General features: G+C 39.2%; 1 protein-coding gene across 12 annotated transcripts in view; it reads left to right on the top strand.

Moving 5' to 3' along the window:
* LOC134209556 (serine/threonine-protein kinase mig-15) overlaps positions 1-13,450 on the top strand; it is a 269,786-nt gene that overhangs the window by 247,323 nt on the left and 9,013 nt on the right. For 10 of the 12 annotated variants that reach the window (XM_062685542.1, XM_062685554.1, XM_062685546.1 and 7 more), the window contains 4 exons: positions 6,515-7,294; positions 7,358-7,513; positions 7,584-7,754; positions 7,821-7,970. In XM_062685542.1, coding sequence (XP_062541526.1) covers positions 6,515-7,294; positions 7,358-7,513; positions 7,584-7,754; positions 7,821-7,970 — 1,257 coding nt within the window. The remainder of the gene's footprint in view (positions 1-6,514; positions 7,295-7,357; positions 7,514-7,583; positions 7,755-7,820; positions 7,971-13,450) is intronic. The other 2 variants (XM_062685552.1, XM_062685553.1) reach the window with 1 other exon arrangement.

Here is a 13,450-nt window from a genome sequence, read left to right on the forward strand (position 1 = left end):
GAGGCTCCCATACAAATGAAACATAACAAACATGCATAACTCGAAAACTAAGCAGAGAATAAATTAATTTTAGGCGAAACAAAGTTCGTCGGGTCTGCTAGTAATTTAATAAATTTGCTCTGCTGCGTTGATATTTGATTCATACGCAGATAATTAAAATCGAAGACTTACCGGATTAGAGACACTTTTTGCAAAACATCTCTTTGAGTTGTGTAATCTTCTAAATTGTGAAATAGTTTAGAAGATTTCTAGATTTTTTTGCCTCGGGTTGAAAATCTCTTTTCCTTTAGGAGAAACATCTCTTCCCATTATTCTTCCATATTTGACCAGCTGTCAGATTTTCTTCAATTGTTGAAGCTCATTTTCCTTGACCGCTCATTGGATGATGGCCTACTCACAAATGCAACTTACATAGAGCAAAAAAGTGCGAAGAATAACGTGGAGAAATGTTTAGCTCTCTTGTCGGCTTGTCTTATAACCAAATTTCGGGACACATGCACGCACTGATTCATATTTCGGATTTGTGATGGAATTTCGTATAGCGAATTTCAATAAAATAAAATGTGCATTTATTGATTTTTTTAACTTTGTGTCATATAAGTTCATCACACTAAAATTGTTATTTTTTCTCGTGCAAATATTCCATATTCCTTTCGAAGAAACAGTTGCTCCGAAACAAGTTTGCTGCAAATATTATAAAATTACATTTGATCAGGTAGTCGCGCAAGATGAAACTTTTCCTTTGGAATTTTTCAAAAAATCTCCCATACATTACCTGAAATTTATGAGCGTTCGAAATTTTAAATTGCGTGTTATTATTGGAAAAATCTTTCGAATTTTTTTCGAAAATCAATTATTGCGCCTTGAACAAAAATATTTTTTTTAGAAATTCATTACGAACTTCCTTTAATTTCCTTGAATTTCCAGACGATTTTTTCTATAAAATTTCTGTGGAATTCATGAAGGAAAAAACCTCTATTTTTTCCGAATTCTCGAGGTAATTTATATAAGGTTCTGGAAGAAATTTATGAAGTTTTCCTCGAGGAGTTTCTAAAGGAACTTCAGGGAAAATGTCGGGAGGAGTTTCCAGGGAATTTTTTCGAAGAAATACTGATGAAAATTTTGGGAAAGTAGACGTAAATATTTATATAGGAATTCCCTTGTGAATTTCTAAAGAATCTTCCGATGGAATTTCTAGAATTTCAAAGGTATATCCGGAGAAATTTTTGGAATAACTTTGAAAGGAATAATCGGTGGAATTTTTCAGATCCCCGTAACGCTGGGTAGACACCCTTGCGTGGTGTGTTACGGTGTAAGATCTACCATGATCACATTGTCAGCAACAGGCAAATCCTGACCTAACGAATTCCTTCCCCATTATCTAATGTCGTGGTACTTACGAGGGTATCACTGAGTCGGGGCTACTCATTAAGTAAGTGCCACATCAACACTTCCTTCCCCTCCCAAGTTACGGTGAAGATGGGAGTGCGAGTGGCCAGGAGTAGAAATACTCATGCTTTTTATCCTGATATTTAGCCTAGATTGAATTAGGGACCACACCCACCTTGGTTTCTGGTAGCAATCTGAATAAGGATTTCAAAAGAAAAAGATGAGTATCACTAGTGTCCAACCTACGAAGTACACCGTAACTATGCGAAGCTATGCTATGCCAAAAATCGATGGAATTTCTAGACGAATTCACGGGGAAATGTATTAAGTTACTCTTAGTGGAATTTCTGGGAATTGCTGAAGAAATTCATGCAGTAGCTTTCCCAGGAACTTCCGGAGGAATTCTTAGAGGAGCTTTCGGACGAATTTCTGGAGAAACTTCCGGAAGAATTCCTGGAGGAACTTTCGGAGGAATTCCTGGAGAAACTTCTGATGGAATTCCTGAAGGAACTTCTGGAGGAATTCCTGGAGAAACTTCCGGAGGAATCCCTGGAAGAACTGCCGAAGGAATTCATAGAGGAACTTCCGGAGGAATTCCTGGAGGAACTTTCGGAGGAATTTCTGGAGGAACTTACGTAGGAATTCCTGGAGGGACTTCCAAAAGAATTCCTGGAGGATCTTCCGCAAAATTTCTTGAAGGAACTTCGGGGGAATTCCTGGAGAAAGTTCTAGAGGAATTTCTGGAGGAACGTCGGCCGGAATTCTTGGAGAAACTACCAATGGAATTCCTGGAGGAACTTTTGGGGGAACTACGGGAGGAACTTCCGGAGGAAATCCTAAAGAAGCTTCCGGGGGAACTCTTGGAGGAACTTTTGGAGGAGTTTTCTGGAGGAACTTCCGGAGAAATTCCTAAAAAAAAATCCGGCTGAAAATGATCTATCACGGCGCCGCCGATAAAAATTCAATCGGTGCGCAGGTCTACCAGAAGCAGGTTGTCTACGAATCGTTCGAAAAATCCTTGCATCTCCTTCAGGTTGATCGTTGACATGGATGTCAACTGTGACACGCTTGTCTTCGGTGCGTTTTTTTCGGAATTTTCGAGGCGTCTGAATCGGCTGACGTCCTCATAATGTCCAAAAACATGGTCTTGAAGCGTAAACAGTTCTTGGGCTTGCCACCGATGGAAGGAATCAGTGGCTTCAAGGATTGCTGCTGGACAAATAATCCTTGAAGGATCCGGTTGCGGTTGTGAGTTCACATTTAACTGCTCCTAGTAGCGAGCAGTAGTCAACTGCATCGTTGTCTTCAACACCACGGAAGCTCCAGTAGTGTGTTGTACTTCAAACTCGTCGTAGGTCTCCATTTGCTCTTCCAAATGGTCTTTGGGTGTTAGTGCAATGATGTCTTCGTGATAGATGCAGTAATCATTGTAGAAATGATCCAGCTTTTGCGGCATGTTCACTCGCGCGCGATGAAGAATAACGAATTACAAATGTCGTTCTGTTCTCCATAGACAGCCAAGTAAACTATTTTAATATGCTCGTCGCTATCGGAACAGAAACAGGAACAACAATAGGGGGATTGTCGTCAGCAGCAAAATAAACCTCACCTGCGTGCAGGTACGGTGTCGCATGGGATGGTGATGTGGGCTGGCCGCAATCGTCATGCCGATCGTTCGTAGATTCGCGATTCGATTATACCAAATTGTCAGGCCTGGGAAGCCAGACTACCGTTTGAATGAGGAATGTGTGTCCATTTTAAAAACATTTTCGTTAGCAGAAAAGCAATCGAAACACCCGTGGTCCACTCGGGGTTTTGAATGGTTGGAATTCTATGGCCGGAACACTGAATAACATTGTGTTGAACAAAAACTATGCGCTGGAATCTGCAGGTAGAAACGTCAATCGGTGAGCCTATCTTCCAACTATCTTGTTCAAAGCCCTATATGATCATTCAAATTTATTAGAAAAACGCAGAACGGATTAGATTGCCTCTCAAAATTCTAGAGCTTTTTTTAATGCATCTGGAATAAACGTCCGATTGCATATTATGCAGTGTCATTAAAAGATATATTCTTCAAAAATGGCAATCTAGAGTTCGCTTCTGCGACAATGTGAATCAAACCAAACAATTCATGTGGACGGGAGAATTAATAAGTTGAAGAAGACATTACGGAATGGACTGAAAGAAAAATTTTGTAAAAATCGGGTGTAGCCGGTGCGAAGACGAGATATGATCTGCTGATCACTGTGGCTGGGCGTATCGTTACATGGTGCAGTGGATTCCTTAACCTTCTGCAGCTGTGCCCGTTGGTTCACCTAATCCTGACTAACGATTCTCTTAATCCAAGTTTTGGCGTCAGCCAGGGTGACCCAAGCGGTATAATGCCTGCCTTGGTGAACGACTCCACCAAGATTATCCGATATAACATTCCCTGACACTCCACGATGTCCCCGGATCTCCAGGCAAATGATGTTGTCGATTGTTATACGCCTGAATCCATTGGTGACTTGGTTGTTCGCGATTGCACTGACAAAGACTATCAGTATAGGACGAAGACTATCAGTCGTAGGCGAATTCCCATATTGTTTGTCCTGTTGGGCTTTGGAAGCGTTTTGATTAAGTTGACCCTGGTATTAAGGCATTTGATTTTAACGGAACCGGAGATGAGGTGGAAAGGTGAATGGTCGATGGAGACGCCTAGTACTTTAACAATCACACGTTTGGGGACGGGGTGATCCCCAAACTTGATGCACGGTCCTGACAGTAGATGCCTCCATCGTTAGTCTTGTCCTTCTACCGAGGTGGCCAAACGGAGGACGGCGTATTGCGCTTTAATACGAGTGAGTACGGCTGTGTGAATTGACTGAATTGTGTTCAGGTCCGATTAAACGCCTTCGATGTGTCAAGGGATACTATGTCAGCGTATTTATCCTAATATTTGGTACCAATTATTTATGACGGTGTTCGCTAATAAACCAACCAAATGTTTTTTTTTCTCTAAAGTGGTTAAATTTGTGAAATTTGACTGTAGATTGTTTTCGCCATACTTACTTCGCTCAAAGGGGGTAATTCTCGCTTAACTTTTCAAAAGGACCTAAGTAACATTTTTTTCATGAATTAATTTGAATAGCGCAATCAACAGAACAACATGAAAACTATTGATTGCAGTATTCAAATTAATTCATGAAAAAAATGTTACTTAGGTCCTTTTGAAAAGTTAAGCGAGAATTCATTGTGGATGAAACAACTGACGACGAAACAGTCCTAATGATAGTATTATGACGGCACTCCATCCGCAATTAGAAGACACACAATCATGCGTAATTATTAGCAGCGCAAGGGAGCACAAAATCAAGACTAAATCAGATGACATAGTTGATCGTTACTATCCGAAATATAGTTTTTTTTTTCTGACAGTCTCACTTTACTAATGTACGCAACCATCAGTTATTGCATATACCATGTGCATATGTCAAGATTATCAGCAGCTGCTCAGTAACACTGCACTGGAGAAACTTATTGGACAGCAGCGAAGCTCATTTCATGCTTTCTCAAAAGCACACGGACTATGCAGTTGTTATATCAAAAAACAGTGACAGTATTTTCAAAGACTTCATTGATGTGAACTCGACCAGGACAACTAAGCAAAATTATATCAAACTTATAACTACACCAGATGTCTAACAGCTGCTTTATAATTTAGTAACTGTCGTTCGTTTCGAATAAATATTTTAGCAAATTTATATGTTTCATTATTTTGAATTTTAGTTATTTTAACTACCAATGTTACCCAATTTAAAGCAAGATCTGTTACAAAATACAATCAAACTTGGACTCGATATCGACTCAAGCAAGCAAATTATGTCATATTGGAAAATATTTCAGCATCACAAAGAATTTCCATTCCACACCTCGATATTTCTATGAGTCGATGGTCAATATTGGCTCATGGAGGTTTTGCTAAATAATACGGCCTTTTATAAATCTGTTTCCTCACTCTAGTCGGGAACTATCGTTGCCCCAGCAGGTGGTTCAGTGTAATTGAGTCGTAAGAAGCAACCAACTGTGGCGTTTCTCATCATGGAAACGAAATATATGGCGCTGTCAGCTGCAGTGCGAGAAGCAGTGTGGTGGCATGGACTGATCAAAAACTATTTTTCCTTGGTGCGCCCCGCACAAAGCACATTGACATGCGTCATCATTTTGTGCGTGAGAATTCGAAAGATGGTGCAATAAAACAGCATCACGTCAAGTCAGATTTACAGAAAGCGGGGGTTTTCACAAAGGCGGTCTCAACTACCTAACTCGTTGAAGCCACAACCCAACTAGGAATAGAACAAATACCTGTCTGAGGAGAGGGGGAGCCCCTCCCTTGAAATTGGTTAATTCAGAATATTTTTGAAAATTCACTGGAAAATTTTGTGAAAACACAAAAAGTATATACCTATTATTTTCTGAATTTTCTCGGAAATTCTTCCAAATTTGCCCAAGCATTTCTCCATGATATACTTTCGAATTCCTTCGAATTTCTACAGGAAATACTTCAGTATATCCCCTAGAAAATTTTCTGATACTCCAGAGGACTTCTTTTGAAATTTTCCTGGAGTTCCTCCTGTATTTTTCGTTATAAGATGAGTTGATCAGTTTCCCTATACTTTGACATATATTTCAGTGATGATTCATAAAATTGTATAATTATATAGGACTTCTGAATTTAACAAACCGAAAAAAAATACAGCCTTAGCGTTCATTTACTGACGAACTAAATATCCTAAATATAAACTCGCACAACCACTTCAATATTTTAGTTATCATTTCATCGCTTAGTTTAATATAATATGGTTTTGGTAAATCATACTTTCAACTCGCTGCTTACATCTCAATTCGCATGAATTCCATAATTTTTAATTTTCAGCTTGATTTATTTTGCTTGATTTCTACTAATTTTGTTTTCGTTTCGGTTCTCTTCAACTCATCGCCAAATTAAACCAATCCCCAATATTAAATCAACTCTAACCGCCGCTGCCAACAACAACAATTACAACCACAACACCTACCGCCTACGCCACTACGATTGAAATTATTAATAAAAACCCATGCCAAAATAATTGACCTTTAACAGTACCGAGCGGCCGTCAGTTCCTCCGCCCATTCCACCCCTTCCAAGTCCTTCATCGCCGTTGCGAGCGGTGGCATCGCGAACAACAACAACAACATCAATATCAATAATTTGAACCACCAACATAGTAGTAGTAACAATGCCAGCCACCACCTCGCGCCTCCCAGTGCCGGAGCAGGGGGAGAAGGTGGGGGAAGACCAGCAGGAACTAGCAATTCCTCGCCGCACTCGACGGTGTCGAATTCGCCCTCTTCCTCCCACCATAACAGTCCAAACCATTCGATTAACATTAGAAATCTAAACAACCACAACAAACTTCTTCATGGTAGTAGCAATAATAACAATCATTTACCTCCCTATCAATTGAACCAACTAAACCACCACCACCACCATCACCACCATCTACAACAACAACACCAACTGTTGCACCACCAACAATCGCAACCTGCTTCGCTGAACTCCGTCCCTGGTGCTGGCGCGAACAACTCTGGTGCGCCACTCCCGTTGCCGCCGTTTGCGCTGGCCCTGCAACAGAAGCAACGAAGTTTCCTCACGTTCGGTTTCAGCGCCGGATCGGGTGGATCCGGTGCCGCCCGGCGGGAAAGTCACGTCAACGTGAACGTGACGCCGACGTCGCACGATGCCGCCTCCGATACGCCCGAGATCCGCAAGTACAAGAAACGCTTCAACTCGGAGATCCTGTGTGCAGCGCTGTGGGGCGTCAACCTGCTCATTGGAACCGAGAATGGTCTCATGCTACTGGATCGGTCCGGACAGGGCAAGGTAAGATAGGGGAATGATATGGAAAGGCAGACAGACAATATTTCGGTTCGTTTTTTTACGTAGGTGTACCAGCTGATATCGCGACGAAGATTCCAACAGATGGAAGTGCTAGAAGGGCAGAATATCCTGGTGACCATATCCGGCAAAAAGAATCGAGTGCGAGTGTACTACTTGTCGTGGTTGAAGTCCAAAATTCTTCGAACCGATGGAATGGGTGATGTAAGTCGTTGAACACTGTTATAGGTCAGAATTCCTTGGTATTTATTACGTATGGTATCTTTGGGAACAGCAACAAGTGGAACGCCGCAACGGTTGGATCAACGTCGGTGATCTGCAGGGAGCCGTCCACTTCAAAATCGTTAAGTACGAACGGATCAAGTTTTTAGTCATAGCGCTGAAAGAATCGATCGAGATCTACGCCTGGGCGCCGAAGCCCTACCACAAGTTCATGGCATTTAAGGTGAGTCCAGCCGCATTAGGGTCTTTCTTGAAAATCAAGGGAGAATAAAAATTGTTTTTTTTGTAGAGTTTCGCTGAACTAATGCACCGCCCACTGCTCGTTGATCTCACGGTCGAGGAGCAAACGCGACTGAAGGTGATCTACGGTTCGGCGGAAGGGTTCCACGCGGTCGATCTTGACTCCGCCATAGTCTACGATATCTACCTTCCTAAACATGTAAGTGGCTGAAAGAACGTTATATTATTATTTTACGTCAACTTTTCCAATGAATCCATATTTTTTAAATCTCTAAATATTATTAAATCTCAAAACAAAAACTGATTAAGTGCTGCGCTGCCGTTCTACGCATGCTTGTACCAAATTCAAAAAATGACAATTGGGAAAATGGCTTTTGAAATTAAATCCCAATTTACATTGCTAAAGTCCCACCGATACAAAATTTTATAATATTACGCCACAGCACCACTCAACAATCTTAATTTCATTGAAATCATTCTAATTTTTCACCCACAAATAGAATTTGTGACCATGATCATGAAAATAGTTTGGTGGGACAGTTTTACCGAGAAATACAGCTCTTGTTTGGTAGTTTCTACGCATTCCAGTCCCGCTCAGTGCATGATATCGGCAATAACTACTGCGATTACATATGTCTCTCCATGCTTCATCTATGGAAGTGATCTGTCCACGTGGTTAAAGTGATTATGTAGCCTAAAATGACAATTTTTTAGATCGCCCCCATTAGCCACTGGAACAGACTAAGTTTGGAAGATCTAAACAGAAAATACTATTTCAATGAGCGTTGCACCATAAAATAACAGAATCTGCCATAATAATCTGTTCAATCACTGCGAGACAATGATGTGTATAAATTTAACAATGAGACAAATGGACTTGATTTTGTTTTCAATGATTTTCCGAACAAAGTGCAATATCTGTGAAAGTTTTCGAAAAATATACGTCAAAATAGATTGTTCTATGGTGAAAAGGTAATATCTACAAAAACTATCATGGGACAATTATGCGTAGAAGGGCAGTGCACTTGTGAACTGTTTTGAAGAATTAGCCTGATGTTGATTTAAATCGGATAAATTTGAGGCTAAATTAGGAAAAAAACATCACTTTCTTTGTTTTTTTAATTTCAAATATGAAAAAAAAGGCGTCATAAAAATGGGTTCTTTTAGAAAGTTGATTTTAAATAAATTAAAGAATTGATTTAACGAATTAAAATGTTTTAGGGGGAATTATCGAAGATATTTCTGAACGAATAACCGGATGAATTTTCAGAGGAACTTTTAAAGGAGTTACTGAAAGATTTTCCGAAGATTTTTTGAATGCATTTCTGGAGAAATTTCCAGGTGGTTTGTGCGAAACCCATGTGAATTTCGGAAATAACTCAGGGTAATTTGTTGAAAGTTTTAATTGTAATTGATGAAACGTTCTTAATTGGTTTTTATGGAGCAAGTTCAGGAAGGATTTCAGGAGCAATTATTCTAAGGTGAACGGAAAAATGGAGAAACTTTTTGCGAAAATTCGAGACTCTACAGGAAATTTTAAAAGAACTCTGTAGGGATTCCTGGAGGAACTTCCGAATGAATTCCTGGAGTAGATGAACTTGTGAAGAAATTCTTGGAGGAACTTCCGAAGAAATTTCCGGAGGAATTCTCAGTGAAACTTCCAGAGGAATTTCATGAAGAACTTTCGAAATAATTCCAGAAAAAAACTTCCAGAGTAGTTTCTGGAAGAATCTTTGGAAGAACTTGCGGAGCATTTACTGGAGGAGCTTGCGCAGGAATTCCTGGAGAAGCTTGAATAAAAAAAGATTTTTTAATTAAAAAATATCGTTGGAAAATGAAAATAACTTTGTTTAATTCTCAGAAGTCTTTTGGAATTTTCCACCAAACCACAGCGTATTCCTCCCTAATCAAAGATAGCGATTTTTCAGAAATATTCAGGAATGAATTATTGGCAGTGGCTGATTTTCTACTCGCCGCAACCACATCCAGGCGCTACAGTATATGCACAAAATAGCCAGCAAGAGTTAACCGCCAGAAATTTGTATGGCGAAAGACATCTAACGCTGGTTTTCTCAAAATTAGGAACTTTTCATGAAAAACTATTTGGTACCGGTTATGAGGGATGGTGTCTGCTACTAGGCCTACCAAATATTTTTCCGATTGAAGTGCTTAATTTTGAGAAATCGAACCTTAGATGCCTTTCGCCATACTGATTTCAGAAAGTTAACTCCTAGTGTGCCGCTGTAAGCACGCTCAAAGCAGTCGATTCATTGTTTGAAATATAAGAAAATCATGAAAAACATGATAAAATCTTAAAAACAGCCAGTGCCGTGAAATTCTTTAAAATGTTTAGATTCCCTGATACCAGAAGTCCCAAAAATTCTCACATATTCCTAGTAAATCCCTGAATAAATCACAATGTTTAACTTTTTTTGGTCTCTATTGGAGGTTTAATGAACCTCCAATGACGACAAAAACTCATGTTTTAAACTGCTTAGAATATACTGTATTCTCCAGAAGTCTTCATAATTCCATGTCTGAATAAATCAAGAAATTTATCATAATCAATTTGATACAAATGATCCAGATCAATTGTGCGTTGGGTAGTCGATTTGTGTGCGGTCAGTGATTTAGTACAATCCGGATCCAATTAAGCACAAACTAGCAACTCATTTGCAATCCGGACCGGATACCTACATTGTGCGCCGGCCTTTAACGCCACTAATCAAATCCTGTGCGCCATCTTTCTCACAGGTTTCCATATACTCTTTCTTCAATACCTTTTGGTTTTTGAAGACCTTTTCTGTTCCAGAGCTTTTCCCAGAATGTCTCTATTGGATGAAGTTCTGACGAGTTTAGCGCAGAGGTTCCCAAACTTTTGGATATGCGACCCACCTAGCGGAATCCTAAATTGCTTGCGACCCTTCTTCTTCTTATTGGCATTACATCCCCACACTGGGACAGAGCCGCCTCGCAGCTTAGTGTTCATTAAGCACTTCCACAGTTATTAACTGCGAGGTTTCTAAGCCAAGTTACCATTTTTGCATTCGTATATCATGAGGCTAACACGATGATACTTTTATGCCCAGGGAAGTCGAGACAATTTCCAATCCGAAAATTGCCTAGACCGGCAACAGGAATCGAACCCAGCCACCCTCAGCATGGTCTTGCTTTGTAGCCGCGCGTCTTACCGCACGGCTAAGGAGGGCTTGCGACCCACCAGGTACCAAATGCATTGATTTTGTGAAATTAGATAAAAATGAGTTCGCGTTAGATTGGACAAATTATAATAAATTGCTTTATACCCCATCATTGCATTTGTCAAAAATTCGTCAATTTTTTGGATTGGATGTGGATTGGATTTGGATGGAATTTAAATTGCATTTGGGTTGGATTGAATTTGAAATTCATTCAGATTGATTTTGAATTGGATTTCGATTTGATTAGGATTGGATTTAGATTGGATTTGAATTAGACTTGGATTGGATTTGAATTAGATTTGGATTTGATTTTAAATAGATTTGGATTTGATTTAGATCGGATTCGAATTGGCTTAGAATTGGTTTTGGATTGGGTTCGGGGTTTACAATTTTTTATAGGACTTCTTTCTACTTGCCCAAATATCGTATAACAAAAAAAAAGACCGTGGACTTCGTCAGGTTTGTTATTCTTTAATCATCCAATTATTTATTAGATCCTAATTCAAAATATGGAATAGATTTGTGGGACAAAATAGTAACACAATTATGAATTGAGATTTGTCTTTCGCGACCCACCACTGAACAGCACACGACCCCCCTGGGGGTCGCGACCCACAGTTTGGGAACCTCTGGTTTAGCGGATTTTCCTCCTTCGGGACAGGAACAATATCGTTAGCTTCGTACCATCTTTTTTTTTATTAATTTGGCAGTTGATGGTGCCACATGTTATGCACGGCTTACTGAATTTGCCGCATCTACAGATCGCCTGCCACACCAAGTAGTTCTTGGCAAATTTGTCGATCTTTTTCTTCTGGAACATCTAGGCGAAACTTGCCGACGGAAAACTCTAGGACGAGGATCTACTTGACTTGACGTCTGCTTTAATATGCGTTTCGTTGGCAATTCCTGAGCAGAAACAACGACCTCTATACCGAACAGCAGTTGGTATGCACTTGGTGTGCATAAAAGGTAAAAGTTAGTCAGATGACCGATTTGCACCAAACCACTTTTTACCCTTAAAAAAAAATTGAGAAAAAAATGAGAATGGCTGAATAAAAGGCTAAAATAAATGCACAGGGAAAAGTGACCAATAATATATTATGCATTCATTTTATTTTAACAATTGATCCAAAGCTGGTACGATTTTCTCTAAACCCTTCCTGACAACAACCTGGAATGTGGAAGTATTTTTGTATTACACAATGAAAATAATAGCAAAATACAAGAAGTTACAGTTTTGATGTAACTTTTCATGTTTGTTTGCTCAACATTCTGGAGCGACTCTGGCATACTTTCCGCAAAACTTGCACTGGAACACTCAGTTGGGCAACAAAATTACTTTTCTCAGTGATTAATATGATATACTAGTTTATTTGTGGGCGCAATAGCGCCCGTGGCAAGTGTTTTTTTTTTTTTTCAATTTTTAAGAGTGATAGATTATTTTCTGCATTTAAAAAAATCAAAATTTTCAACGTCTGTTGTCTGTGATTTTTTTCATCAAATGCTGTGTCTGGTTGTCTAAGGTTGTCACTGGTTTTGTTTTCTGCATCTGATAGTAAAAAAGAATTGAAGTGTTAAATATTTTATTTTTTTGTGAGAATTTCCCCGCGTGCTGCGTCTGGTTGGCTAGTCACCGGACAGACAAACTGGGCTATTATATATATGAAAATTGCTTCCAATTTTCAAAAATATAACGATTTTCGAAAACATGTTTCTCTGGCCAAAACGCCCCAGTGTAGGCACATTAAAAAACCAACATAGGAATGGACCTATGTTGGTTTTTTAATGTCAAGCGCATAAGGATTTGTATCCTTTTTATTATGGGATTAATAAAATACTAATGAAGGGCAATTAAACGTCTTTGGTTGAGGTGGGGCGTATTGCCCAGGCACTTTTTAAAATTAATTTTTTCACGACTTTTCATAAAAGCTTTATTACGTGTTAACTGAAATATTTTTATATGACTACTCACGGGCAATGCATTTGCGACTAACTCAAATTTTGCATAAATTGCGTTGAAAAGTAAAAAGTTATCAAGGAGTTGCCTTAGGGGGGGGGCATATTATACCGTCTTACCCTACTATCTTTACACTATTACGAAGAGGCTCCCGAAAACCGCGAGTGGTTTTAGCAAAAAATGAAAAAGTTTATTTTCAGGGGGTATACGTCTCGAAAAAATGATTGTGAATTTTGTCATATAAGTGTGGTCCACCCTAATGGTGTATGTTAATTGTGCATATTATGAACAGTTTCTTAGAATAAAGAAATTATCAAAGTACTTAGACAGGATTCACATCGGGTTACAGTACATTATAAAAATTACGAGTTACATTTTAGGGGGTTAAACGCAAAGGGGTGTAAGTGATAGAAACTTAGTTAAGAAAAATAGGAGCAAAGTTTATCAATAATTTGTCGTTTCATACAATTTGTTTGAAACTTTAAAAAAATACTAATTTTCTGCGAATTTTTCACACAAGTT

The sequence above is a fragment of the Armigeres subalbatus genome, chromosome 2 (assembly GCF_024139115.2).
Source record: "Armigeres subalbatus isolate Guangzhou_Male chromosome 2, GZ_Asu_2, whole genome shotgun sequence".
NCBI lineage: Eukaryota > Metazoa > Arthropoda > Insecta > Diptera > Culicidae > Armigeres > Armigeres subalbatus.